The sequence below is a fragment of the Pan paniscus genome, chromosome 4 (assembly GCF_029289425.2).
Source record: "Pan paniscus chromosome 4, NHGRI_mPanPan1-v2.0_pri, whole genome shotgun sequence".
NCBI lineage: Eukaryota > Metazoa > Chordata > Mammalia > Primates > Hominidae > Pan > Pan paniscus.
In genome coordinates, this window is record NC_073253.2 from 85,810,179 (window position 1) to 85,837,405 (window position 27,227).

Here is a 27,227-nt window from a genome sequence, read left to right on the forward strand (position 1 = left end):
AGCAACTGCTTTTAAGAGATGAGATTTCTAAAATCTCTAAAATAATTGAAAATGAAAGGGGGATGCTGAATGAGATAGAACTAATTTAATGACAGAAAAATCTGGATCTTGGAATGGAATATTTGAATAACTAATATATGTTGAAGTTTATATTGGCAGGCCACAGCAAAGCAAAAACTAAGACTTTATGATTAAACGTCCTGATTCTAACATATTGCACAAGCTTTGTAAACGTTGCTTGAACCAAACTGATATAAATGGTAATAATATAGATGTATCTTACAATATTTAAAAATGTTTCTCTGTTTCTTTTTTCTCTTTTGACTTATATGCAGATATCTTCATTTCTTGACTGACTTTTTTCCTTGATTAGATTCATCTCCTTGATGTGTATTTTATTATATCTTCAAGTATATACTTACATCCTTTGGAAGTTGAATTCAGTATTCTATATAAAGTATGGCCGTCTAAAATTATTTTTACTTATTTAAAATACATTTTGATTGTTAAATAAATGTATTTTAAATATAGACTACAATTTTTAAAAAAGATTTTCATTTGAATAGTTACTATTATTTAATTTCTTGTAATTCCTTTGCCATAGTGTCATTGCTTGCTAAGCCCAAATTATAGTCTGGGGAAATATTTGAAATTGTGAATGTCGTGGAAAATTCAGAATCCTGGTCATAGTTTATAATAATGAGATCTTAAAACAAAGATATAGTTTCTATATAACAAAATATTCTGAAATGATGAAATGCTCTAACATAGCATTAAACAGCCTCCATTACAGAAAGTTTGCCCCCAAACACAAATAATTCTCAACATTATTTACAGAAAGTCCTACAGAGGATTTAAGACTTCCAACACTTAAGTGATCTGTGGTTAACCTTGTACTTATTATTCTACATTCTCAAAATATATTTTGTCTTTTTCCCCTTTTTCCTGTTTATTTTACTTAATATCACTTGGAATTCTAATAGTCAAAAAATTATTTTATTTTCATGCTTTGCCTCTTGTTTCTAAAAATTTGAATTCTGGGGGTGGTTGAAAGTTTTAAGCCAAATATAAAACTGCTGTAATGCTTTCTCAAAGGGATTAAAAACAATTAAATTTGGTTCTTGCTTGAGAAAACTGCTATGCATCATTAGTTGCCTCTTTAATCCATTCCATTCATCTTATTTTCTTTAGTGACTATACTAATTTTTAAGTAATTGTTAGATTCAGCAGGGAGGGTTTTATTGGAACATCGTAATACAATCAGTTGCTGCAGAAGCTGAAGTAGTTATTTATTCTTATATTAGACACAGATGCTTACTGGTAACCTCAGGCTTTTATTATTTTTTTTCTTTTATAAACTGACTAGAAATAAGCATCATGAATTCATCTCATTTTCTTTTCCTTTGACAAGACTAAAGGATGCAAGCAAACAGCTTAGCTAAAAAATGAGATTAAGTTGTGGAATTTTAATGGTGTTATCTTTATTGTTATGTGAAGGAGGCTGAGGATCACAAATGAAATTAATCATGAAATTATATGTAAATGTATTGAGTTTTTTTTTTCAGTCAGCAATTGATTCTGTTTTACTAAAAATGAAATGGATATAAGTTGAAAATTACATAAAGGGAAATAAGAATGATTCTGTAAATTAGGGACATTAAATTGGTAGAAAGAAAAAAATCACACCTTTTTTAGTTGGCAACAAAAGTAAAATACAAGTAATACAAAAAAACCCAGAAAATTTCAAATTAAAAAATTATCTGGAAGGTATCAGTGATAGAAATAATCTAAATTATAGTAAGTAATTTAAAAAAACTGATGTTAATAATTCTATTCTGATCTTTATTTAAAGTTACAGAATATACTAATAGTATATCCTGAATATACAGAAAGCCATTCACCATCATTCCACCCCACTCCCACATGACCACTACAATACACACAAATATTTTTTAGAGACTTTAAGCACATCAAATGAGTTTGTCTAGGCAAGTTGAAAAGAATACCTTCCAATATGTTTTCTTTCTGTACTTTTTTAAAGAAAAATATGAAAAAAACTCCAGATTAAATTTTATTTGGTTTAAAAAATTTGAAGTAATTGGGAATATATAGAGAAATACTTTTTGTGTACATCTCTAGAAACCAATTGAATGTGTAATAATATCACAGAATTATGAAGAATAAATTATGCTCAATTAACTTTATTATATATAGAATGAAAGGCATACAAAATGGACTGATTTTTTAATACAGCTATATTAAATATTTTATTAAATTGTGTAAATATTTTAATTCTATTACTTATAATTCTCTAGTCATTAAGTTTTTAAGAATCATCCAAACAATAACTATTTAATGGTTAGTTTAACCAAGAAAGATGTTTAATTTTTAGTAGTAGTAACACTTTTAGGATATTTTTTAGTAAGGATGGAGCTCATTATAACTTTGATTTTAATTAAATATTATTAAAGAAGGCTTGCAGAGCTAATCATATAAAATAACAGGTAAAAATGCTTAAAATATTTTTGGAATTTTGAGATTCTACAGAAAATATACAAATTAACCCAATCTTCACAGTTACATTTTATTTATTTATATAAATCAAACACAATTATTCTTAAAGCAATTAGAGACTACAATTCATTTTGAATCAGTAAAATTGCATGTTTTTTAAAGTTAAGCTTCCTTCAACATTGTAGCCCACTCTTATTTGCTTTCCTAGCTAAAGAAAAAATGAATTAAGTATAGATTAGAAGCACAAGGAACAACCTGATGATACATCAAATCAACAACACTTATAAATTAAAAGTGGATTGGGTTTCCATAATGGCTATACTAACTACGAGAGCAGACATAAACACTAACGATTAGTAATGTAGAAGAATGCTGAGATAGAAGTGGGTTTAATTTTTACCTTAAATTTGCACTATTTTTGTTTTAAGTTTCTTCTCAACAATGAGTTATATTGATTGGCTTCTCCTCTTGCCTTTACACCCACCTCTGCTAATAACATAAGCAAAACATCCAATAAGGTTTCTCCTAGAAGTGATTGTGGTTTCCAAATTGGATATCTCTACCTAGCATCAAGCTTATTATCTTTGAGGTATAGTAAAGATGGCAGCTCGTTGTCTTCATGTTTTTTCATGGGCTGTCTGTATTAGAATTCTCCAATCCCAATAGACGTATGTTAACCTTGCTAGAAGACAGTTGCTTATAGATTTCTCACTTTTTTTCACTTCTAGAGATTGAAAGCTAATCCACTTAGATTAATTTATATTTCAGAATAATAAAATAGCTCACTCCCAAGTGATATTTGAGGATAGATGATAATCTCTGTCTCTCTCATTTCTGATGAAGTTTGCATACATTCCAGGTAAATAGATTAAGCTACAGGTTCTCTTGACGGTTTCCTGGGCTCATTGTCTTTCCGCTGTGATACTGACCCACTATATGATCAGTGAGTTGTGATGCCACATCACCCCCATGAACGAGGGGGCAAGAGAAACTGATACTAGCATGAAACTTATGCTGCCTGCTCTGCCGACAGAGTAATTAATGTCTACATCTGTTTGAGCTCATTGTGTCTTTAGTGGCCACATCTATGGAAGTGTGATAAACCAGACTGGCAGCTGCTACCATGCTACTGCTTGGGAACTGCTTGACAGTCCTATATGTATAGCTTGTAGTCTTTGTGTTCATTTAATGGTCAGGCTTGTAAGGAAAGAGAAAAGTCACATAAGCCTCTAATGAAACTTTTGCAAAATTAGAAAAGAATAATAAAATGTCACTGATACTTTAGGAAATCCAGTGGCACAAAAAAACCTCATTTAGTAAATAGAGCATCACTCTCTGGGGAACCAAGAAATAAGTCAGAGAAGAGTAAAGAACATTAGAAAAATTAAATCATATCTTTCAAGGGACTAGAAAAAGTACAGTACATTCTTATAAAAAAGAGTTATTTGAAGCAAGCAAAAATTATATTCCAAAAATAAATAATCAAAGAAAATGTTAAAGGAGGTTCTGGGAAAAATAGGGATTAATTGAGGTCTAATAAATCTGTAATATAAAATGTAAAGAGAGAGCAAGAAGCAAATAAAGATTAGAAAATGCAAAGATAAAATATTAATTTACGTAATATTTTTCAAAGACATAATGTTGGACAATAATGTTTCCAAAACATTAATGGTCAGATTAAAGTTACTTGATGATATATTACCACGTGAAAGGAAGAGTGCAATTTCTATAATTATTATTATGAGATTTTAAAACCACAAGGACAAGATCTTTTACACATTCTCAGAATAGTCTCTTTTTTACCATAATTAAATGAAAATCAGATTTGACTAGACTTTCCAACAGCAATATTGGATACTAGAAGAAAAGGACAGAGTTTCTAAAATTTTCTGAGAAAAAAATATTAGGATCATAGGATATATAACTAGTTGAATTATCAGTCAAGACATTTGAGGAAAGCCATCAAGAAAAATCATGTGCGCGCACACACACACACACACACACACACACATGAATAGGGAGAAAGAACAACTTGAAAAGTTAGAGAATATGCAGAGAAAATAAAATCTCAAAGGAAGCACCAAGTTTCACAGGCATGCAAGATATTATGCAATGTAATTTTATATACATTATACTCATAAAATAATAATAAATTACATTTCTAATTAGCCATTGCTGCCTAACATTGCAAAATTTAATAATGTAGCACAACAACAATAATTTTATCTGCCATGATTCCTGGGTTTCAGGACCTTGGAAAGGATTTGGCTGGGTGTTTCTTTACTTAGAGTTACTTACGAAGTTGCAGTCAAATGGTAGGTGAGGGGCTAGAGTTCCTGAGGGCTGATTTAATTTCTCTCTCTCTCTGTCTCTCTCCCCCACCCCCCCTTGTCTCTCTCTCTGTCTCTCCTCTCTCTCTCTCTCTCTCTCTCTGTGTCTTGCTCTTTCACGCCTGCTCTCACTCTCACTCTGTCCTTATGTGGTCCAATGGCTTTCCCATGTGGTTTCTGCACAGCCCAGTAGGAGCTCCTGAAATTCTGGTAGCAGCCAGACAACTGGATAGCGTCCATGGTAACTCAGGGAGTGGTAGTACAAGTGTTCAAGTTCCAAAGGCAGAGGCATCTTTCTTCACCTTGCCCCACCCAACCTCAAAAATGATGCAGTATCACCTTAGCTACTTACATTCTCTCCATTACAAAATATTCAAGGGAAGAGGAATTAGATTCCACATCTTGATGGGGATTCAGTAGGAGGGGTATAGACTTTTTCCTCTTGATTATGGAATGGCAAGTTACTGAAAGAAGATATGGGTGGAAGGTATCATTGTAGCCACCCGTGGAAAACATTATATGCTACATATATAATACAAAACATGAATTCACATAGAATAAAAATTGTCTTTGGAAATTAAAATTTTGTACAAATCATAAAAATTTCAATAGAGGGCTTGGAGAATAACAGGAAAATGCTCTACGAAGTAAAGCAAGAAGACAAAGAGATGGAAAGTAGGAGCCAGGGACAGTGAAATTAAAGGGAAAAGCCAGGAGGACGAATATCTAATAAATAGGAATTCCAAAATGACTGAGCAAGAAAAATGGAGCAGAGGGACAATGAACAATTTATAGACTGTCCCAGAAGAGAATGGCATGCGACTGCAGACTGAAAGGGCCTGTTGAGCATTTCTGCAATTTTGATAAATACATACACACACCGAGGAACAATACCAGAAAGTTTCAGGAATATGGACCAACAAAAGCTTCTCTACAAGCTTCTGAAATAAATAAATCCGTGGCTCTTATACAAAGATCAGAGATCAGAATGACTACATATTTCTTGATAGCAATATTAAGAAGAAGAAGTTAATGAAATGGTCGGTTCAATATTCTCCAAAAAAATAATATTCGGTCTTGTCTGTCTTGCCCAACAAGAGAGTCCATGTACATCCAGCATTTTGTTGTCACATTAAAATCAAAGAATAAACACAAAAAAGAGGAAAACATGGGAGATTTGAGAGGCCAAAGATGCTGGTGAAGAAATATTACAGGATGACAGCTCTGAACAAAGTTTGAATCACAAATAGTCCCTTTTGGAATCTGTCAGAAGGCTCTGGGAGTTTTATCTTATCTCCAACAAGATGAAACCCATTTATCCTCAGGAGATTGATGAGGAAATTTAAGAAGTTATGGAAGAATTTGTGATTCAGTTAAAAAAAATAAAAGGGAGCACAGAAAAATAAGAATTTAGACAATTAGTAGCTATGAGGAAAGAAGGCAATAATAGTGGTGACAAAAATATTGAATTTAAAGGAAAATTAATCATTGAGGGGTGGAGAAATAGAACTAATATCAGTTCTATGTATTATAGAGTCAACCTATTATTGCCTATATTAACAAGGAAATCTGCATTGACAGAGTTTGAAATTAATGAATGGAAAATGATGCACCAATCAAACATTAACAGAAAAAGAAGATTAACAATATGATAATAGGCAAAAAATTACTAACAACATACTGTAGTGAGCTATTTCTATCAGATTATAGGAAAAACTCACAAGAAAATTATAAATTATACAAAGGCATTTAATGAAAACTTATTTATTATATTGATTATAATTATTATATTGAAGTTAATATGCATATATAATGACCTTTATTCAATTTACTGGAATACATAATAGTTTTGCACACTAGAAGTGACTATTCTCATAAAAAGAATACGTTAAGAAATCTCACTCACAATAGCACAATATCTCTAGAAAGCTAAATTCGTATGGCAAAAGTCAGCTACATATCCAAACAAAAAGGTAAAATTGTAGTGAAAGACATTAAGATGTCCTAAATAAATGGAGATATATGTATATTTGAGACCAAGAAGCACTTATATGTTTCATGTAAATTCATTGCAATCCCAATCAAATATTTTGCAAGAATACTTTGTTTTTGTTTATTATTTTGCTTTGTTTTTAATAGAAGATAACATACTGATGTTAAAAATCCATGTAGAAAATCCATGTCAAAAATGGAAAATAAATAAATAAAAATCCATTTCATAAAGACCAAGAACCCTAAGATGATTTTTCTAAAAGATGGATAAGGAAGTATGTTTATTTGGATAGATATCAGTAATAGTTGTAAAGCTTAAGAAACTAAGAGTATGTTGTTAGTGTAATACTGGTGCCAATAGATAAATGGAACAGATAGAAGGTTCTAAAGCAGATGATGGGCATACCAGACATATTTCCATTACAAAATTGGAATTAAAAATCAATGACTAAATGAATATCTCTAGAAAATTCTTATTTAAATATAGATCTTTGCTCACACCACACACATGTTCACACAAACACAAATCTGCATGGTGAAAGTGAATGAAATTTCAAAAGAAAAGCTTTAAAAATATAAAAGTGAAGAGACTGTGAGACCATATTGATGACACTGGCTTAGAAAAATAATTTTTGAGTAAGATACAAAGAGGAGTAACCATAAAATGAATGCTTGATAAATTTGACTATATTAAAATTAAACATTTCTCTAGTACAAAATGAACTGTTACCAATGTTAAAAGAAATACCTCAAACTTGAAGAAGATATTTGTAGTAATATATTACCCAATTGTTAAATCAGAATATATAAAGTATCTGTTACAAATTGAAAAGAATGTGTCAGAGCAAGTGAAACAAGAGGGAATAATAAAATGTAAACGTACTAAAGAGGAATGCTGAATAGTCTATAAAATTATAAGTGAGGGAGTGAGTCTCATTCCATGGAATAGCAAATGCAAAAGGCTGAGGTAGAAATAAATGTAGCATATTTAAGAAACAGAAAGGCCAGTTTAGGCTTACATGGCTTAAGAAGGGAAAAGGATGAGGCCAAAGTGACAGGCAGGAGCTTACATCATATGGATGTTGTAAATTGGGCTAAGGGGTTTAGATTGTATTGTAATGTGATGGGAAGCCATTGGTGGGTTTTGAGCAGAGGAGTGCCATGCATAGTTTTGCATTTAAAAATCATCATTCTCACTACTGGGTAGAGAGTAGCCATAGAATGACGGAAAAAGAAGCTTAGGACTAAATGAGAGCTGAGGTGATGGCTTAGGACGATTTGTGTTGTAATGGGAACAGCAGAGGCAGTGAGAAGGAATTGGAGATACATTAGAAGTCAGAAGGGATTTTCTTATGGAATAAATGAGTAAAGTTGGAGAAAAACTCAATGACTCCTAGGTTTTTATTTAGAAAAATTGGCTTGATTATCATGCAGGTTAGTAAAATGAGAAGGACTGATTTGTGGGGAGGATGGAAATGATGCATTCTGTTAAGGACAAGTATTCTTACCCACATTGTAAAAATATAAAATATGAATGAAAAAGATGCACACCAGCCTCAGGATGGAGGTTGTATAAAGATCTAAGAAAGGGAGAAAAAGATAGAGAAGATTTCAATTGAATGAATTACAGTTCATTTTAATTTTATATCTTAAGGTAAAAAATATCTGATATAAATTTGGAAAAATATTGATATTTATGGAATCCTAGTATTTCCTTGTTTTGTTTTCTTATTCTATGTAGTTTTCTTTACATTCCATTTTGGCAGAATACATAATTTTTTTTTAGATTTATAGCCAGATGTATAAGCCTGGATGTTGATGGTGGGTGAAGGTGGTGGGGTCAAATGGAAAGTGGAAAGACATGAAAGATGGTAACTTCGTATTGAAGAAGAATTATACTGAAAAATATGCATGTCAAAAACTGTACAATTCAACGTATTTTCACAAACTGGTTGAAATTTAGAATACTTTAAACATTTGCCCCCTTTTCTTCTATGTATTATTTTCATGTACTTTATTTCTATATCCAAAGACATGACTATTATTGTTTTGTATATTCAGCAATTATTTATATTTACCACATATTTGCTGTTCTGGTATTCTTCATTCTCTTCAGTGATTTTATCTGGGATCATTTTCCTTAGGCCTGAAAATACCAGTTTAATATTTCTTTTACTGAATGCCTGTTGGGATAAATTCCCTGGTTTTTGTCCAGAAATATACTTATTTCACCTTTCTTTGAAACCTATTTTGATACAATATAGAATGTTATACTGCTAGTTATTTTTTTAATCAATGCTTTAAGATGTCATTCCAGGTTGGGTGCGGTGGCTCACGCCTGTAATCTCAGCACTTTGGGAGGCTGAGGCGAGCAGCTCACCTGAGGTCAGGAGTTTGAGACCAGCCTGGCCAACATGGTGAAACCTCGTGTCTACTAAAAACACAAAAATTAGCAGGGCATTGTGGCAGGCGCCTATAATCCCAGCTACTCGGGAGGCTGAGGCAGGAGAATCTCTTGAACCCAGGAGGCGGAGGTTGCAGTGAGCCAAGATTGTGCCATTGCACTTCAGCCTGGGAGACAAGATCCAGACTTTGTCTCAAAAAAAAAAAAAAAGTCATTCCATTGTGTATTGGCTTATGTTATTTTTACTGAAACACGAACTATTACCCACGTTTGCTGCTTTGACATTAATGTGTCTTTCTCCTAGGTACTTTCATAGTTTTCTCTATGTCCTGAGTATTTAAAATTTTGAGTATAACTGGGTTAGGTGTGATTTTCTTCTCATTTATCCTTTTGGGAGTTCTTCCATTTTATTGAATGTGTAGGCTGTAATCTTTCACCAGTTTTTAAAAATTTCTTACCTATTTCCTCTTGGAATACAACTTCTACTTCGTTCTTACTCTTTCTCCTTCTAGAAATCTGATTTCATGTCTTGCAACTTTTGATTGTGCTTCACGAGCATTCAATGACCTTATGTAATTTTCATTTTCATATTTTTGTTTTCTGCATCTTTCAGTTTGTGTATATTCTATATATACGACTTCACCTGGGAATTTTTGTTTTGGCCTCTGAAAGATTAAACTTACATTTTTCTGTATCCAATTTGCTGTAAAACCTCTCTGTTGATTTATGAATGTCAGATATTGTATTTTCAGTTTCAGAATGCTCTTTTGATTCATTTTATCTCAATTATTATCTATTTTTCCACCTGTTTTACATTTTTAAATATATTAAATATAGCTATTTTTCAGCCTTGTTTGCTAAATCTGTTATTCAAATATGGTTTCTCTCTATCTCTACTTTTATTCTTGTATATTAATCCCCTAATTGTGCTTTTTTGCATGTATAGTAAAATTTATTTTTAACCAAACAATATGTATAAAGAACACAAAGACTCCAGAGTGAGGTATTTTTTACTGGAAAGTTTTCTTTTTGTTTATCAGATTATTTATTTGCTTATCACTCTGATTATTAATTTTATATGTTAAGTTGGCTAAGATGTGGTACACAGTTGATCAAACTAACTAGTCTCATTGTGGCTATGAAGGTATTTTTTAGATCTGCTTAACATTTATAATCAGTAAACAAATAGAGCAGATTACTCTCCATAATACCATTGGGCCCCATCAAATAAGTTGAAGGCCTTAAGAGCAAGGATTGAGGTTTCCTACAAAAAAAAAAAAAAAAAAAAAGAGGAGGACTGGGAATTCTATCTCAAGACTATAGCATAGAAGCTCTGCTGAGGTTCCCTTGGCTGGGCTCAGTGGCTCAAGCCTGTAATCCCAGCATTTTGGGAGGCCAAGGCAGGTGTATCCCCCAAGGTCAGGAGTTTGAAGACCAGCCTGGCCAACATGGTGAACCCCCATCTCTACTAAAAATACATGGGGCATGGTGGCAGGTGCCTGTAATCCCAGCTACTCAGGAGGCTGAGGCAGGAGAATCGCTTGAAGCTGGGAGGTGGAGGTTGCAGTGAGCCGAAATCACACCACTGCACTCCAGCCTAGGTGACAGGGCAAGATTCATTCTCAAAAAAAAAACAAGAGAAAAGAAACCCTGCTGAGGTTCCCATGTGGTGGCCTAGTCTGTGGATTTCTGATTCAAGACTGGAATATCAATGCTTACATGAATTTTGAATCTGCTGCCCTTCCCTGTAGATTTTGGACTTGCCAACCCTGACAATTGCATGACCCAATTTCTTAACATTTGTTTGCTTTACGCTTCTTCAACAATTGTCAGAAGTCACCAGAAGGAATTTGTCTGTGTGTTTTGCCACTTAAGCTTGACATGAAGAGCAGTGTATCTTCTACTTCCTCTTCTCCTGAGCGATGGCCATTTGTCAAGGGACCAAGTGTGTATGTTTAGTATCTAGAGGCACTGAGAATTGTTGAATGCCCTTAGGTTAAAAAATAAGTCTCTGTAAATCCTCAAGTTCAATTCCATAATCTCTGGAGGACTTCCAACTTTCACCTCTTTACTTAAAAAAAAAAATTGAATCTAAGAACCACAAGTCTCTGGAAATGTGGGTAATTATATTACAGCTTTCAGAAGCTTTCAGCCTTGCCCTTTAGCCTCCTACAGACTCTATTCAACAAAAGTCTTTTGGGGAAGACTGGCAATGTGCTTGAAGACCTTCAGTTTACCAATATTTTTACTCCAGTACCATAAAAACTCTTATTTTTTTTTCTCCTAGAAGTGCCCTTTCCTTGGCCAGTTACAGATACTCACCTTCAAGCCCCTGGCCAAGAATTGGCAAATTCCCTCGGGAAAAAGTAGCTGCCAGTCATCAGCTCACATCTGTACAATTCTCTTCTCTCAGGTTTCAGTTTATTCAGTTCTTGTTTACATAGCAATTTGGCCCTGGCAATATGATTTTCTGTGATTTATTTAGCTGTTCTACATGATGACAGTGGGAACGTTGGCCTGCTGTTGCTTACCTACCTCATCCTACACTTAAGATAGATTACAGATGTTTACAATGATCTAACTTACAGTTTCAAAGGCAAATTTGGATTAGCATTTATATTATTAGCAGTTCACTAAAAATTTTAAATCGTCCTCTGGTAATCCATGTATATATCATAGTCCACTGATCTAATTTCATAGTTAACTGGAAGTCCTGTATATCTTACAGCCCAATCTTTTTCAGTTTGAAGGCTAAAATTTTCTTTGTGCAGATTTATACTTTTAACATAGGGTAATTGTTGACCCCATGTTTCATTATGAACTTCTGGCTCTCTTTCACTTCATTTAAAATATTCAGGCTTTCCAAAATCATTGCTCATCTTTTTTATTTATTTGTTTGACATCTGGCTCTGATGTCCATTTTCTTTTATAAAAAAATAAAATAGATAAAAGGAAAATGTACTATGTGCTGTGAAAAGTTTGGAGTCCACAAGAGTAGAAAAGTTGGTTCTTATTTTCAAATAACTATACTTTTAGTTTCAGAAAAAATTACAAAAATAATAGTTCAAAATTGTTACAGGTGTTATAAGAGTTTATATGTATATATATTTGTGCACACAAATTATATATGTATACCCAAGTACATGCTCAGTTATATATACATATATACATAAGCAATTTAAATATTTAATTTTGTATACTATTGTATACACATATACACACACACATGTAAAAAGTATAATTGGATAAATAGGATCTTTATAGATGAGTACGAATTTTTAGGGTGGATAAATCAATGTCATGAGGGAGGACGCAAATCACAGGGTAATGACACTGATATGTTTGGGGATAGGTATATTCATCTGATGAAGATATGAATATCTCTCAGTCAATCGAGCAATCCCTTTTCCTTGTGAGAGCGTTGATCTTGATTTCTTAATTCTTTTTTATTGGGGAAAACACAGAAAGTTAACCTAGAACAAGAATCTTATTTTTATTTTAATTTAGGGTTGCTTGGCTATATTTCAGAGGATCTTTGTACCCCCGATACTGTGTTAGCATTGTTTGTGTATTTTGTACACACACACACACACAAGTTTTTTCAAGGATACCATCCATAGCCTTTTTAAAAAATGCTCATTTTAGTTCGTGTCTCAAAAATCAAATAAATGTAAAGATCCAACTTCGTTTATCTCTTTCCTCTCTTTGACCATAGTCCCTCGAGACCATAGTCTGCTGCCTAGTCCTTCTCCTTCAGGAATCCAGTCAGGTATTTGTCACCCTATACCTTCTGAAAAATAAAAGCACCTTTAGAAGGCTTAGAGACACAGACCTTCAAATATTGTCTCTGTAGCAAAGTCTCCAAACTTTTAAAGTCCGAACATACCACCCTTTGAATTTCTATCACTTCTTTAGTTTCATTCCATCAGTTACAGAAATATTTCCTTTTTTTATTTTTTTTGAAGACAGAGTTCTACTCTGTCTCCCAGAATGTCATGGCAGGATCATACCTCACTGTAACCTTGCATGCACGGGCTCGAGCAATCCTGCCTATGAGTCCCAGTTGAGTCCCAAGTAGTTGAGACTACAGGCATGCCACCATGCCTGGCTAATTAAAAGAAAAAAAAATGTAGAGAGGAGTCTGTGTTGCCTAGACTGGTCTTGATCTCCTGGCCTCAAAAGATCCTTCTGCCTTGGCTTCCCAAAGCACTGAGATTATAGGTGTGAGCCACATGCCAGGCCTGAAAGACTCCTTAGTGAATACTTACACGGAGCCCTCACCTGCGTTTAAAATTCTCTGTCATTATGCCTTTCTTGGTGAAAAGGAGGAAAGAATGATTCTCAGCTATTTGTATCGCTCATAGCAAAGAAGTTATATTTCCCTACTAATTTTTCTGTGATCTTCTTTTAAGTGAATCTCTTGCTTTTAAATGTTGTGAATTTACTTAACAACTTTCTAGACACCTGTGTACATATATCCCTATATTGTAAATCCAAGATGCTTAAGAAGACTTCTCCAAGTTGTGGGGAAAAAATAAGGTGTAAAAACGTTCAATGTCATTTTCAGACCACAAGGAGATAATTTTCATAATTCAGTGATCTTCAAAAATATAAGAAGAGTCCTGGCTTCTAAAATAATATGAACTTTCTCTAAATCATTTTCTCAATAACTCTCTTTACAAGTGATAAGCTAATACATGAGAAATAATGTGTCTATTTTGTGTTTTATATACCACTTAAGAACTTAGAAGGAGGGTTCCTTAACTTATGTACTTAAATTGTTGACCTTTGAAGCAGTTAATGCCTGTAAATATATTTTTTAAATTTCTGGCCTTGGAAGTAGATAATGCCTGTGAAAGTGTGTTTCTAAAATAAATAAATGCCTTTAGTGTAATCTTAATATCTTTCCAATGCTAGCAAATAAATATATCCTAGTTGAAATGCTTCAAGAAGTGACATGGCAACATTTTTAGCAGGACCTGCTTTCTAGAATTATATAGCATTCTCATGAAGAAGTCTGATCTCTTGTAGGTTCTTGAGTAATTCAAGTTGACTTCAAAGAGAGCTCCTACATCTCCAGGACCATCCCAGATTGGACACTTTAGTCAGAAGTGGCCACAAGCATAAGGCCAACTTTCAATAGGCTGCAGACTTGGAAGACTAAATGGGAAAGAGGAATCCCTAGTTATTTAATCCAGATCCTATTGACGTTTTCCCTCTTGGAGGAAATCTCTGGGGAACCCTGTCAAATGTGAAGAATGAAGCACTTAACTTTTTTGCCAAGAACTAATTTATGCAGCTATATGTGCCCACCCATCATTTAAATCTTCAAAACTTGCCTCTGGTGCCCAAAAGAAATTATTCAGAAAAGTACTTATCCATTTAAATCATATATATGGGCAAATTATTATAGTTGTTTTTATAATATATTTCATTGTTAAGCTTTATTTGCCCTCTCCATTTCCATTTTTGTTGTTGTTGTTGAGACAGAGTCTTGCCCTGTCTCCAGGCTGGAGTGCAGTGGCGTGATCTTGGCTCACTGCAACCTCCGCCTCCCCAGTTCAAGAGATTCTCCTGCCTTAACCTCCCACGTAGCTGGGACTACAGACATGCACCACCATGCCCAGCTAATTTTTGTATTTTTAGTAGAGATGGGGTTTCACCATGTTGCCCAGGATGGTCTCAATCTGTTGACCTCGTGATCCGCCTTCCTCGGCCTCCCAAAGTGCTGGGATTACAGGCGTGAGCCACCACACCCGGCCTTCCACTTTTGAAGGAAGAATTTTTTTATCGAGATTCATGAAATTGGTCTTTTTTTATGTACATTAATATTGAAACAGTGCTCTGGAGGGAGCAAACTATACTTGGAGGACTATATTGCCAGCATTACTCTGTAATCTTCCCATACTCCATCTAATTCAAGGTTTTCTCCCATTCTCCTCATTTTTCTTCAGCCCCAACAACATGAGTAACTATTTATTTATTTCTGACCAGATTGTGTTTGCTGGCTTTGACATGCTTTCAGCTGCTTTCTGATACCGGACAATTTTTCACCTGTGTTTTTTTTGTTGTTGTTGTTGGGTGCAAATTTAAAGTTATTTGATTCAGTGTTTTATTTTCCATTTAATATTATGTTTATCAACTGGAGCAATTAGAGCAGAATACTAATGATACCACCAGGAGAGGTTGGCATATTTGCCACATTCTACATTTTTTTCAACAAATGTAAAATACCTTGGCTGTTTGAAAGAAAATCAGGCACAAATTATCACTGTAAATTGAAAAATCTATTCAATAATTTCGTTATTTTCAGGTTAATGTATGTAAAAACTTAGCATAAATTGTTTGACTCAGATACTGAATGTTATAATCCTTGTGATTCATTCATCGAAATTTATCTTTCTAAAAACTAGTCTAACTATTACAAACATAATTCTAATGTAGTGCTACAAATATAATTCTAATTATCTCTACTTTTCCAGTTTTTGGAATGAAACCAAATACCAACAATTACCAATATCTAAAATGGTATCAATATTCTGAATGAGAAATAATCTCACAATAATATAAGCAATATAAGTGCCTCTTGATAGATATGGTTTTTTCACTATTTAAAATTTTTTCTTTATTCTAGCTAATGGTGAAAATAAAAGTAAAATATTTTATCTGTTATCCTTTTGGTAACAAATTACTGAAATTTCCTGTACTTTGTAGATTGATTTTTTTTTGGTAATATTTCTTCATTTAATGTAACTTAAAAATGAATTTATATTAAGAGTTAAAGGTTTGCTATGGTGTGAATATTTGTGGCCTCGCTGCCAAGATTTATATGTTGAAATCCTAACTCCTAAGGTGATGGTTTTAGGAGGTGGGGCCTTTGTGAGGCGCTTAGGTGTGAAGGTGGAAATCTCATGAATAGCATTAGTGCTCCAGCAAGAGATCCTCAATGAAGACCTTTTGCCCTTCTGCCATGTGAAGACACAGCCAGAAGGTATCATCTATAAACCAGAAAGAGGGCCCTTACCAGACATCGAATCTGTTGGCACCTTGGTCTTGGACTTCCCAGTCTCCAGAACAGTGAGAAGTATATTTCTGTTGCTTATAAGCCACCCAGTCTGTGGTCCAATCATGCATAGCTTCAACTTCTGAGAAATGCATCATTAGGCAATTTTGTCATTGTGCAAACATTGTAGAATGTACTCACACAATCTTAGATGGTATAACCTTCTACAAACCTAGGCTATATGGTAGGGCCTATTGCTCCTAGGTTACAAACCTGTACAGCATGTTATTTTACTGAGTACTGTGGGCAATTATAACACAATGATAAGTCTTTGTATATCTAAACATAGAAAATGTACAGTAAAAATACAGTATCATAAACTTATGGGACTGCTGTTGTCTATGCAATCTGTCATTGAAATGTTTTCATGTGGCACATGATTGTAGTTTGCTATAGCAAACTGAACAGATAAAAACTAAAATGTTTTACCAACATTGTCCATATACTTAAGTGTAAGCTTATTTCATTTCCACTGGATAAACAATTGATTGGATATTCTTTTCCTCCTCTTTAAAAATAATTTTTAAAAAATGATCTTAAACTAGATAGGCTGCAAGACCGCTTTAACTTATAAATTTCATTTTATACAAAGATGTTTTACAAGAAATGTTATAAAATTAGCAGAAATCTGACACATTTCAAGTGACCGGGCATTCATTGAAAAATTTGTTTAAATTTTTCTTTAAATTCAATCTATCGTTTAGTTGTAAATATTAAAATTACTCAATATAAACAAATGTAATAATGTATTACAATTAAATGTCTGAATAAAAAAGTTAAACAATGGGAAAATGACTTTTAAATGTGCAGTGCAGTACCAGTTGTTCTATTTTCATTAGTTGTCATGTATCTTGCCATGTCCTTTATCTGGTTGTGAATTTACAAGGAACACAGCAGGTTGTGAATTTTTAATAGGCTTTTCTCAAGGAAAGAAAAGGTCAGTATTAACATAAAATTCTTTTTAAAAATGTGTGACACAAATGTTTCACACTGAAGAACAGGTGTTACTGCGGAACTAAAACCACAATAATCTAATTTTTTTATGTTTAAAGAAAACTTAATGTCTCACATAATAAAATAGTAAAACACAAATCAATATATAAGTCATATCTTTCAGAGTAGATGCTTTAAGTTTTTTGGCGTGTGACCCATTGATCCCAACTTCTCAGCAATGTAAACTCTTTCGTTCAATAAAATGTTTGTTTTTTAAATCCAAGTATTGTTACCTGATATCCAAAACAAAAAGGAAGAGTCATGAGAAAGCTGCAGTTATAAAGACTAACCCTTGTCTGATCATTACTCAGTAAATGAATTGGAATAGGAAGTAAAATTGTGCCACAGACGCGCAAAGAATGAGGGAAGGTGGTAATACCAGAACAACTGTTGAGAAAGTATGCAGAATAAGAGATAATTAAAAAAAATAAAGAGAAATTTAAAAAGAAGATGGGAAGCTTAGGAAGGGGACTATAACTCAAGAACTTTGTCCTTTGGTCTGTTTCTGTAACTGTTAGGAAATCATCAATATCAATAGACCTGTTATTACTTAGTTCCTGTATCCCATCAGTTTCATCTAGAAGAGGAGCTATTCCCCAAGTCTCAGGAGATCTGGAAATTCATCTTTCTGCCTCCTTTATTTACTCTGAAAAGTAAAGCTTGGCCACAGGAAGAACAGGTCTTGACTTTGCAAAACATAAGATGTGTAAGGTTTTTTTTTAGTTGTATCACCCTACCAATAAATATTTTTACATGCCAGGATCACAGTTTTATGTACAATGAGATTATCCACATAATCTCATTATTACAGTGAATATCTCTTGTAGTTTCTTTACTTGTCCATGTATCAAATATGTTTTCAAAGACCATCTTTCATTAAACATAGGCTAATGTCATGCCCTCAAATACAGTCCTTTTTGCCCTTTATTCTAGTGCTAGTGATCATTTGTTTCCCTCTGTGACTTTTTAAATATACATTATCATTAGTACAAGCTCTAGTGGTTCAAGTAAATCGTATAGTAATTCTGTCATCTTAGGATCAAACTGTATAAATTCTTAGTTGTAATTTGCTTCTCTTAATTATATTCCCATTGGTGAAGGTAGAAATCCTTTCATTTTCTGATTCTCAAAACCACAGTCTACTTGCAAACTCCATCTCTTTGATTCCCTACTACCATGTTCAATTTTCTAATCCAACAGAAACTCCCACAGTATGTGGTCCAATTATAAGATTTAATTTTCACTCTCTGTAGTATAAGTGAAGATAATAAATCCTGCTGTGATTTATATTCCAAAACTGAGCTTTCTAAAAATTAAAATCTCACCATCTTAGCAGCTTTTTTGCATGTCTAACTGATTAGAATAGGAGAAACGGTTTTAATGACCTCTATCTTGCCTTAGATCCTTCTTCATTCCAAATCTATATTCTATATTTATGCAGTGTTCTTTCTAAAATGCAAAATTAATAACATATAAAAATTTCCCAGGTTCAAACCTCTACTCCTTCTTTGATAATTTAGGTATTTTAAGCTTAACAAATCCTGATTGATTCCTGGGGGCTTTTTTAGGGGTGTCTTGTGAATTTCCATTTCACAAAATGTTTGGATCTTCCACAGAAACTGACTGGAATTGTTGATTTGGATTAAGAAGTACACAATTCTTAGGAGAATAAGCAAATATTTCTCAATTAAAATTATTGAATGCATAGAGAATAAATATAACTGTCTACTGTAAACCATAACAGCTCATCAAATTAGTGATAATATCAATAATTTTTCTTGAATTATTTTAATTCTCAGATAGAACAAGAGATATGCAGTGCTTAAATCTGTAACTTGGAAAATTGCCACTGTGTTGCACATGCATATAATTGGAAAGTTTCCCAGCAACTATGTACATTTTCAGTTCCTGTAAAGCATCAGTCTTGTGACTTTTTTTAAGAGTGGTTTCCTGGATAAAAGTCACATGTTACTTCGGAAAGCTTTTTAGTTAAAAGGAGTTATTTCCTGAGTTTCTCAACCTTACATTATTGTTTATGAATAGCTAAAAATGTAGTAAGAAACTATTTGTTACCTGACTTCTTTATCTTTTTCTCCAAAGTATATGTCCATTTGGGGTTTTCTTAATCTATTATATCTGTATTAATAAGTAGTTTATCCAGAAATGTAGTTTTATCCAGAGTTGATGCCTAGGTGCTAATTAGTACTTCCATTAACCAAAAAATAGACTGCTTTTATAGACCCAGTGATAACAAGTAATAGCATGCATTAAAGATAAATACACATAAAATTGTATTTATTTTAAATATTTTTGGTGTCTACATAAAAATGTTTTCAGGGGCAAGTTCATTGAAATAAGTTCTCATAAGTAAAAAAGAACCTTTCAATTAAATAAACAAAAGTCTTCTTAAATAGGACGTAATTAGTTTAAAATTCTACACTTAATTAGATGAAAATGAGTGTTGGTGTAAGTAAAGAGCAAAAATGAAACTTATTTAGATAAATATGTAACTCTGTATTTTTTCATATAATTGAAGATTATTGTCTCGAATTCTTAATTCTGTAGGCTGTAGATCAGTGTGCCTATTCTGATTTATGTCTAGATTTTATGTAAATATTAAAACATAAAACATGTCTATAATGATGTCTGTTATAATAAATATTTTTGTAGAAATTAAGATCTACAGTTTTAAAAATATTTCTTATCAAACATGTAACAACATAAAAATTTGTTGAAGCATAATCTCATTGCACATAATAAAACTGTGATTCTAGCATGTAAAAATGTTTATTGGTAGGGTGGTATCACTGAAAAAAAAACCTTACACTTCTTATGTTTCTCAAAGCCAAGATCTGTTCTTCCTGTGGCCACGCTTTACTTTTCAGAGTAAGAATTCTATATGGGGCAGGAGGTATACCCATCTGGCAACTGCCTGTCCATTTCCAGAATTCTCAAGGTCATTGGGGCCCATTATTTCCTGCCCAAACATTCCGGAGCTTGCTTCTAGGTTTTACAAGAGGCTCTTCTTTAAGTTAATTGCCTAAAGGTTAGACTGAGTCACTAGTACAGTAGTATATATACTCCTAAGCCTGTTGGCTAGCCTTAAGGGCATCTGTTGAAAAATAACCTAGATGGAATTTGTTCATGACACATGAAATACAAATACATTTGTATTTCATGACACATGAAATACAAATATTTGGGGGTAATCACTGTCTATTGTATAAACCAAAAAATAATGTATGTTGTTTTTAAATTAAGAACTTTGTCTCCTACAGCTTTGCTTGTCTTACAGTTCTTAAGACATTACTAATTCATCAACAAAAATATGATAGCTGATAAGTTTATAGCAGATTTTTTTTGCACCATTTAAGAATAAAATAATCTTTCATTCACAGAAAGAGATGAGAGAGCAATGTTTACACCCACCTATCAAGATTGATATATCTGGGACAGAATTTATTTGCCCATAAAAATGAATATTTACCAAGCAAAGACAGGAGCTTGGTTTAATTTTATTACATTTTTTTCATTTAGAATAAAAAGTATCCTGATATATAAAAGGCTATTCATATTCTTTAAAGTGTATAAATGCGTGTGATCAAACTTATTCAACTCTCATTTCAAGAAGTAGGATAGCCGACCCCGTTGCTCAGTGATGAGATGTGAAAGACCTTCTGCGAATTCTTTCAGCATCGTGCACCTTTACACATGATCATGGATATACTCTTTTTTTATTTCCCCTAGCTACATTCAGACCAAGATAAAGGAGATGGATCACTCAAATATATCTTATCTGGAGATGGAGCTGGTACTCTTTTTATTATTGATGAAAAAACAGGTGATATTCATGCCACAAGGCGAATTGATAGGGAGGAAAAGGCCTTTTATACTCTACGCGCACAAGCTATTAACAGAAGAACTCTGAGGCCAGTAGAGCCAGAGTCAGAGTTTGTGATCAAAATTCATGATATCAATGACAATGAGCCAACGTTCCCAGAAGAAATCTATACAGCTAGTGTTCCCGAAATGTCTGTTGTAGGTAAGTTCATTTACAACGTTTATGATGGTATTCAAAAAGTGTTTTTAAAATCAAGAAATTCTTATAATAGTATAATCAATTAATTGAAATCCTCTTTGATTTGCTACCATGAGTACGTATTTATTTATTTTTTCTTTTAGGAGACAATGAGAAAAAAAAAGATCAATGCAATTTGCACTTCCTACGGATTTGTGAATCTTTATAATACATATAGGTAGACACTCTCCTCAAAAATCAAGAAAATATCATTCAACTTCAGTAGAAAATTGTGAAAATAATTTTTTTTGTCCCTTGGATTCAGATAAAAGTTGTATAAATTTCTGATCCCAAATATAATATAAATACATTTAGAATACCATAGAGGTTATATAATCTTCACATATACTCTAGTCATAATATACCGAAAAATTTTGTCTGGAATATGTACTATCTACATATTTCAATTGAGGAAATTGATTAGAATTTTTTTATTAAACATCATAAAAAAATCCTATCATTGTAATTATTATGTATAAAACTCTGATGGTATCTTTAAAATTCTTTGAAATCTTACTTTCAAAAAAAACCAGTTGAAAACCTATGGTTAAATACATACTGATACAGAATTACCAAGTTAGATTATGGAACCTGTAAAACATAAGGCATGAAAAAAGGTAGAAATATAACATTCAAGAAAGTAGAATTTATCTTTTCAATGTACATAAATGGGAGATGTATCTGTAGGCCAAGAAAATTAAACTGCATTAATTTTTTTAATTACATATAGAATGACAGGCAATGAAAAGCATCAGAGAACAGTGATAACATTTTTAGAGTCATATTTTTGGATTTGGTAGGAAAATAGACACTTTTCAAATATGTGTGAAGTTGTTTAAACTGATTAAACAAATTTAAAGCTTTTTTTACTTGTAACAGTTATAATTGCACATTTTCAGACTCTACATTTCTCAAAAGCATTGTTCTGGGATTGTTATTTAATATTTACTTCATTAAATCCCAAGAACTTTTGGCAGTCATCTCACTATAAAATCCTTTTAAATATCTTGAACTTTATTAAATAGATTTTAGTAGTTCATGGAACTTGGGATCATGTTGAATTGTTTCTAAATTTAGAATTTAATCTATTCATAAAATTGTATTCTAGAGCAGATGTTAATTATTTTTAGAGTTAATTAGTGGAGAGGGGGAAGAAGAACATACTTACTCCTGTGTGATTAGATATGCCCTTTACACAAAACAAATCTATTATGTGAAAATGAATTTCAGTATCCAACTCGAGCATTTGTAAAGTGACTGTATTTATTATATTCTGATACACTAGAATTATTTATTGCATGCATAAAAACAGACATGTTGACTAAATAAATATGATGTATTTGAACTCAGAGTTTACCTGTAATAACACAATGTATATACATATTCATCCAAATCATATATGAAAGTTTCTTTAAGAGGTCATTATTAAAGCCAGAAATCATTCAAGTCTTCAATGAAAACCAGTGCTTTTGCTCCTCCTTCTGGTACTGTGCAGAACTAAGCTGAATTTGGATACTTCAGGTACTTCTGTGGTGCAAGTCACAGCTACAGATGCCGATGACCCTTCATATGGGAACAGCGCCAGAGTCATTTACAGCATACTTCAAGGGCAGCCCTATTTCTCTGTGGAGCCTGAAACAGGTCAGGAATCATGAACTGCTGTTTGTTCATTTGATCATCTTTATGACCTTTATCAGTAGAAAGACCAAGGGAGAATAAGAACAAAACCTTAACATTAATACTCACAGATGAGTGATGATGCAACACTTAAAGATATAAGAACTCAAAGTTAAATGATAGAGTGAACTAATGGAAACCTCTGTTTAGATATTTGAACATATAGGCATAGGCCACTCTAAGCACATGTGGTATTGCTAGGAAAGGGTAACACAATACAAATGATATTTCCGCAGAATCACTTTTATAATTTCTAGACAATAAAAACGAGTATCAAAACGTGTCTTTCAAAAAGTCACTAGCTTAAAAATACTTTTTGTGGACTTAATAAAATAACAATGGAGATTTCAGTGAAGATAATGGAAGTTTTTATATTTTCTCAAGGTATCATCAGGACTGCTTTACCGAACATGAACAGAGAAAACAGAGAGCAATACCAAGTGGTCATCCAGGCCAAAGACATGGGCGGCCAGATGGGAGGCTTATCGGGGACAACCACTGTGAACATCACGCTGACAGATGTCAATGACAACCCACCACGTTTCCCCCAGAGTAAGCACCCTTTAATGGTCATTCTGCCGGGCAAAAGATTTAGAGTAAAAAAAGACAGACAAAGAAAAAAAAAGAAAAGAAAAAGCAATTGTCATTCATTTAATTTAAAACATATTGAAAATGTGATACAAAAGTAAACAAAAGGTGTACATGCTGATGAACTCACTGTTATTAAAAGATAAAATTGAATATTACAAGCATATTTCACTCAGAGACAGGAACTATGATCCCAAACCTCTTCATATGTGAGCCTGGCATCTGTAATTGTAGTTTAAGAACTGTTTCTTTCAGCTAACAAAAGGAAACAATGTTTATTAGAAAACAAAGTCATAATTTTACAATAAATGTGTTTGTTTCTGTTTCAAATTAAATAAAGGGGATCCTAAATTGAGGACAATTTTTTTCGACAAAAAAATCTAATTTGACAAATTATAAGAACTAAGCCAGAAAGCACTGTAGATCGAGAACCTCCGAAAACTATCTGACTTGCATTTAATGTTATTATGTGTGGAGTGACAACCTTAGTATAACATTTTGTATTCCTGATCTATGCATAGATCTATTTTGAACTGACCTCTCAAATTCTTAAAATAGATTAGGAATAGGTTAAGAACCTTTAGCTCCTGACCATAGAAACACATGCATTTATTCTTCTTTCTTGTACAAATTTGGTAGATTACATGTCTGCTCGCATACTAAAGAGGACAGTATCAAGTCTCAATGGACACTCCCAATTTTTTGCTTTGCTAAAAGATCCTGTATTTAAAGATAGAAATTAGGGCCATTAGAAATGTGACACAAAAAAAATATTCGACTACAGCCTATGTCCTGAATTTCCAGTATATGCTGAATATTAACCTCTGAATTGGTCCCCCTCCCATTTTAGTTTGTAATTTACTTTAAATACCTTGTGATAAAGTATTAAAATTTAAAGGCAGTAGCTTTTTTTGTAATATTTATCTTTATATTAAAGGCCGTTGCTCAGAGGAATTACTGTCTAAGAATTAACAGCATTGTTTTGACTCTTTAAAAGCATTTTTTCTCTTTTCTGTACTATTTTTACCTAACTTTCATTATTAATAGTACATGATTCAAATTAAATTGTTTAAAAGCATGTATTTGGAAAGATTTCAAAATTCATATAGAATTTTCTTGAGCAGACTAATCACGTACCTATATATTTGTGACAGTTGTTTGATAAGATATTTAACGTATGCCCATCAGGTCTGCTGCTGTGGTGCTGGGGCTCCAGAACTCATAGGGCAAGGCATGTGCTTATGCTTTTTTCAATTAATTAGGTTTCAGCTCCAGGTTACCTTTAATATTGGTAAGAAAAATAAAACCAATAATAATCCTGCATATTTCTTAGAACAAGTTTAAAGATGTGTGCTGTTTAAAATTTAAATTTCACATTTTACATGTATTTTTGATCACCTCTTAGCTCGAGCCTTTTACTGGGAGAATGAACATGCAAATTCAGCGCAATAAACCATAACTAATTAATTGCATAATCCACAATGAGCAAAACTATTACTGGAGAAAAAAAGTATTTTATCAGTAATAAATTTCCTTTGGGAGTAGTCTTATATTTTACATTTTCAGGAATATATATACACATGTGTCTAAAATACAGTCCATTTACAAATGACACATTCAATAAGTAAATTAAATCTACCTCCAACTCCGAATGTATAGTACAATACATTTAGAGGATTTTAGATCATCCCATATCTTGTCTCATTATTATGATGATGATGATGATGATGATGATGATGATTATTATTATTATTATTATTATTGAGAGTGAGTCTCACTCTGTGGCACAGGCTAGAGTGCAGTGGTGCGATCTTGGCTCACTGCAACCTCTACCTCCCGGGTTCAAGTGATTCTCCTGCCTCAGCCTCATGAGTAGCTAGGATTACAGGTTCATACCACCATGCCCAACTAATTTTTGTAATTTTAATAGAGACAAGGTTTCGCCATGTTGCCCAGGCTGATCTTGAACTGTTCCATTATTTTTAAATTATAGATGGAAACATAATTTATGGATTTTTATTTTCTAAGTTATCTTTTTTGTTATGAATATTTACAACCTTATCTGACCTTTGGGAACACACATTCATGAGAATTAGAATGTTATTTGATTGTCTAAATCATATAACATCTGGAAAATTGTATTTCATATTGAATATTATTTAAATAAATAGACAATCTTTGGAGGGAGTTCTACAGTTCATGAAGCCTTTCATATGTAGCATATCATTGAAACCTCACAACTAATCTATAGACACCATTACTATTATTATACCCAATGTATAGAAGAAAAGGAGGCTTAGGATAGAAATGATAAAGCCACATAGGAAAAGTTTCCAAAAAGCAAGAGACATTTATTTGAATTATATGTTTTTCTTTAACCCAACATTACCCTTTGAATATGTCATCAATATAAAACATACTCAAATATTTTAAATTTTTTTCTCTAATTCTTAAGCTTATATCAAGTTATCAAGTATTTTCAACTTACATCAAATCTCATTTCAAAAACTACATTTGTAGTCATAGCTATATGATGGTTAGTGGCTTGGCTAGTGGCTGCCATATTGGATAGCTCAGCAGCAGGCCCTGCAGTCATCCTGTGTGAGTCCCAATAATTTTCACTCAGTAGGTTTTTCACTTGGGTCAGTTACTGACCATCTATTTTTCATTGTCATCAGTAACACTGGATAGCAGTCTCTTCTTTGTGGAGTAATCTAAGACTAAATAATTTAATATCTAGGAAGCATGGACTCAGTGGCTGGCATTTAGTGTATTTATGCATCCAATAATGTTGACTAATGCTAGTGCTCTATTACCATTATTATTATTATTATTCAATATTATAAAAGTTAGGTCACAACTCAAACTTTCCTTTAGGTTGGCTGATCCAAATTCATTATTTCCCTGTATGCTGTATCAACAATCTCAGTCATTTGGAGGAGACAGAGACAAATGAAAACTCAGATATCTTGCTTTATTTTTTTCATTTATTTTATTGTGTGGATTTATAACCATGTTTCTCATTCAGTGATAATTTTGCCCTCCCTAGCCATGGCCCTGGACATTTGGCAATGTCCCAAGACGTTTTTGATTATGTCAACTGCCAAGTACTACTGGAATCTAATGGGTGGAAGCTAGGGCTGCTTCTAAGCATCCTTACAATTTTAATGACAAAGAGTTATCTGGCCCAATATCCCGTAGCATCTAAGTGAGAAATTTTGATGTCATATGAGAGGCAATTCAAGTACATCACAAATTCATTGATTTAAAAATATTTATTGAGATCACCCTTGCACCAAATGCCATTGATATGGTTTGGCTGTGTTCCCACCCCAATCTCATCTTGAATCGTAGCTCCCATAATTCCCACGTGTCATGGGAGGGACCAGTGGGAGGTAACTGAATCACGGGGGTGGTCTTTCCCGTGCTATTCTTGTGATAGTGAATAAGTCTCATGAGATCCGATGGTGTTATAATTGGGAGTTCCTCTATACAAGCTATCTTTCCTGCTGCCATGTAAGACGTGACTTTGCTCCTCATTCACCTTACACCACGTTTGTGAGGCCTCCCCAGCCATGTGGAGCTGTG

The 27,227-nt window shown here is 33.0% G+C and overlaps 1 protein-coding gene across 3 annotated transcripts in view; it reads left to right on the forward strand.

Annotated features, from left to right (window-relative positions):
- Window positions 1-27,227, forward strand: part of CDH10 (cadherin 10) — a 159,404-nt gene that overhangs the window by 87,389 nt on the left and 44,788 nt on the right. For 2 of the 3 annotated variants that reach the window (XM_003809057.5, XM_008961191.5), the window contains exons 3-5: window positions 21,044-21,338; window positions 22,896-23,015; window positions 23,436-23,603. In XM_003809057.5, coding sequence (XP_003809105.2) covers window positions 21,044-21,338; window positions 22,896-23,015; window positions 23,436-23,603 — 583 coding nt within the window. Of the gene's footprint in view, window positions 1-21,043; window positions 21,339-22,869; window positions 23,016-23,435; window positions 23,604-27,227 lie in introns of those variants that run through there. The other variant, XM_063604535.1, reaches the window with a different exon arrangement.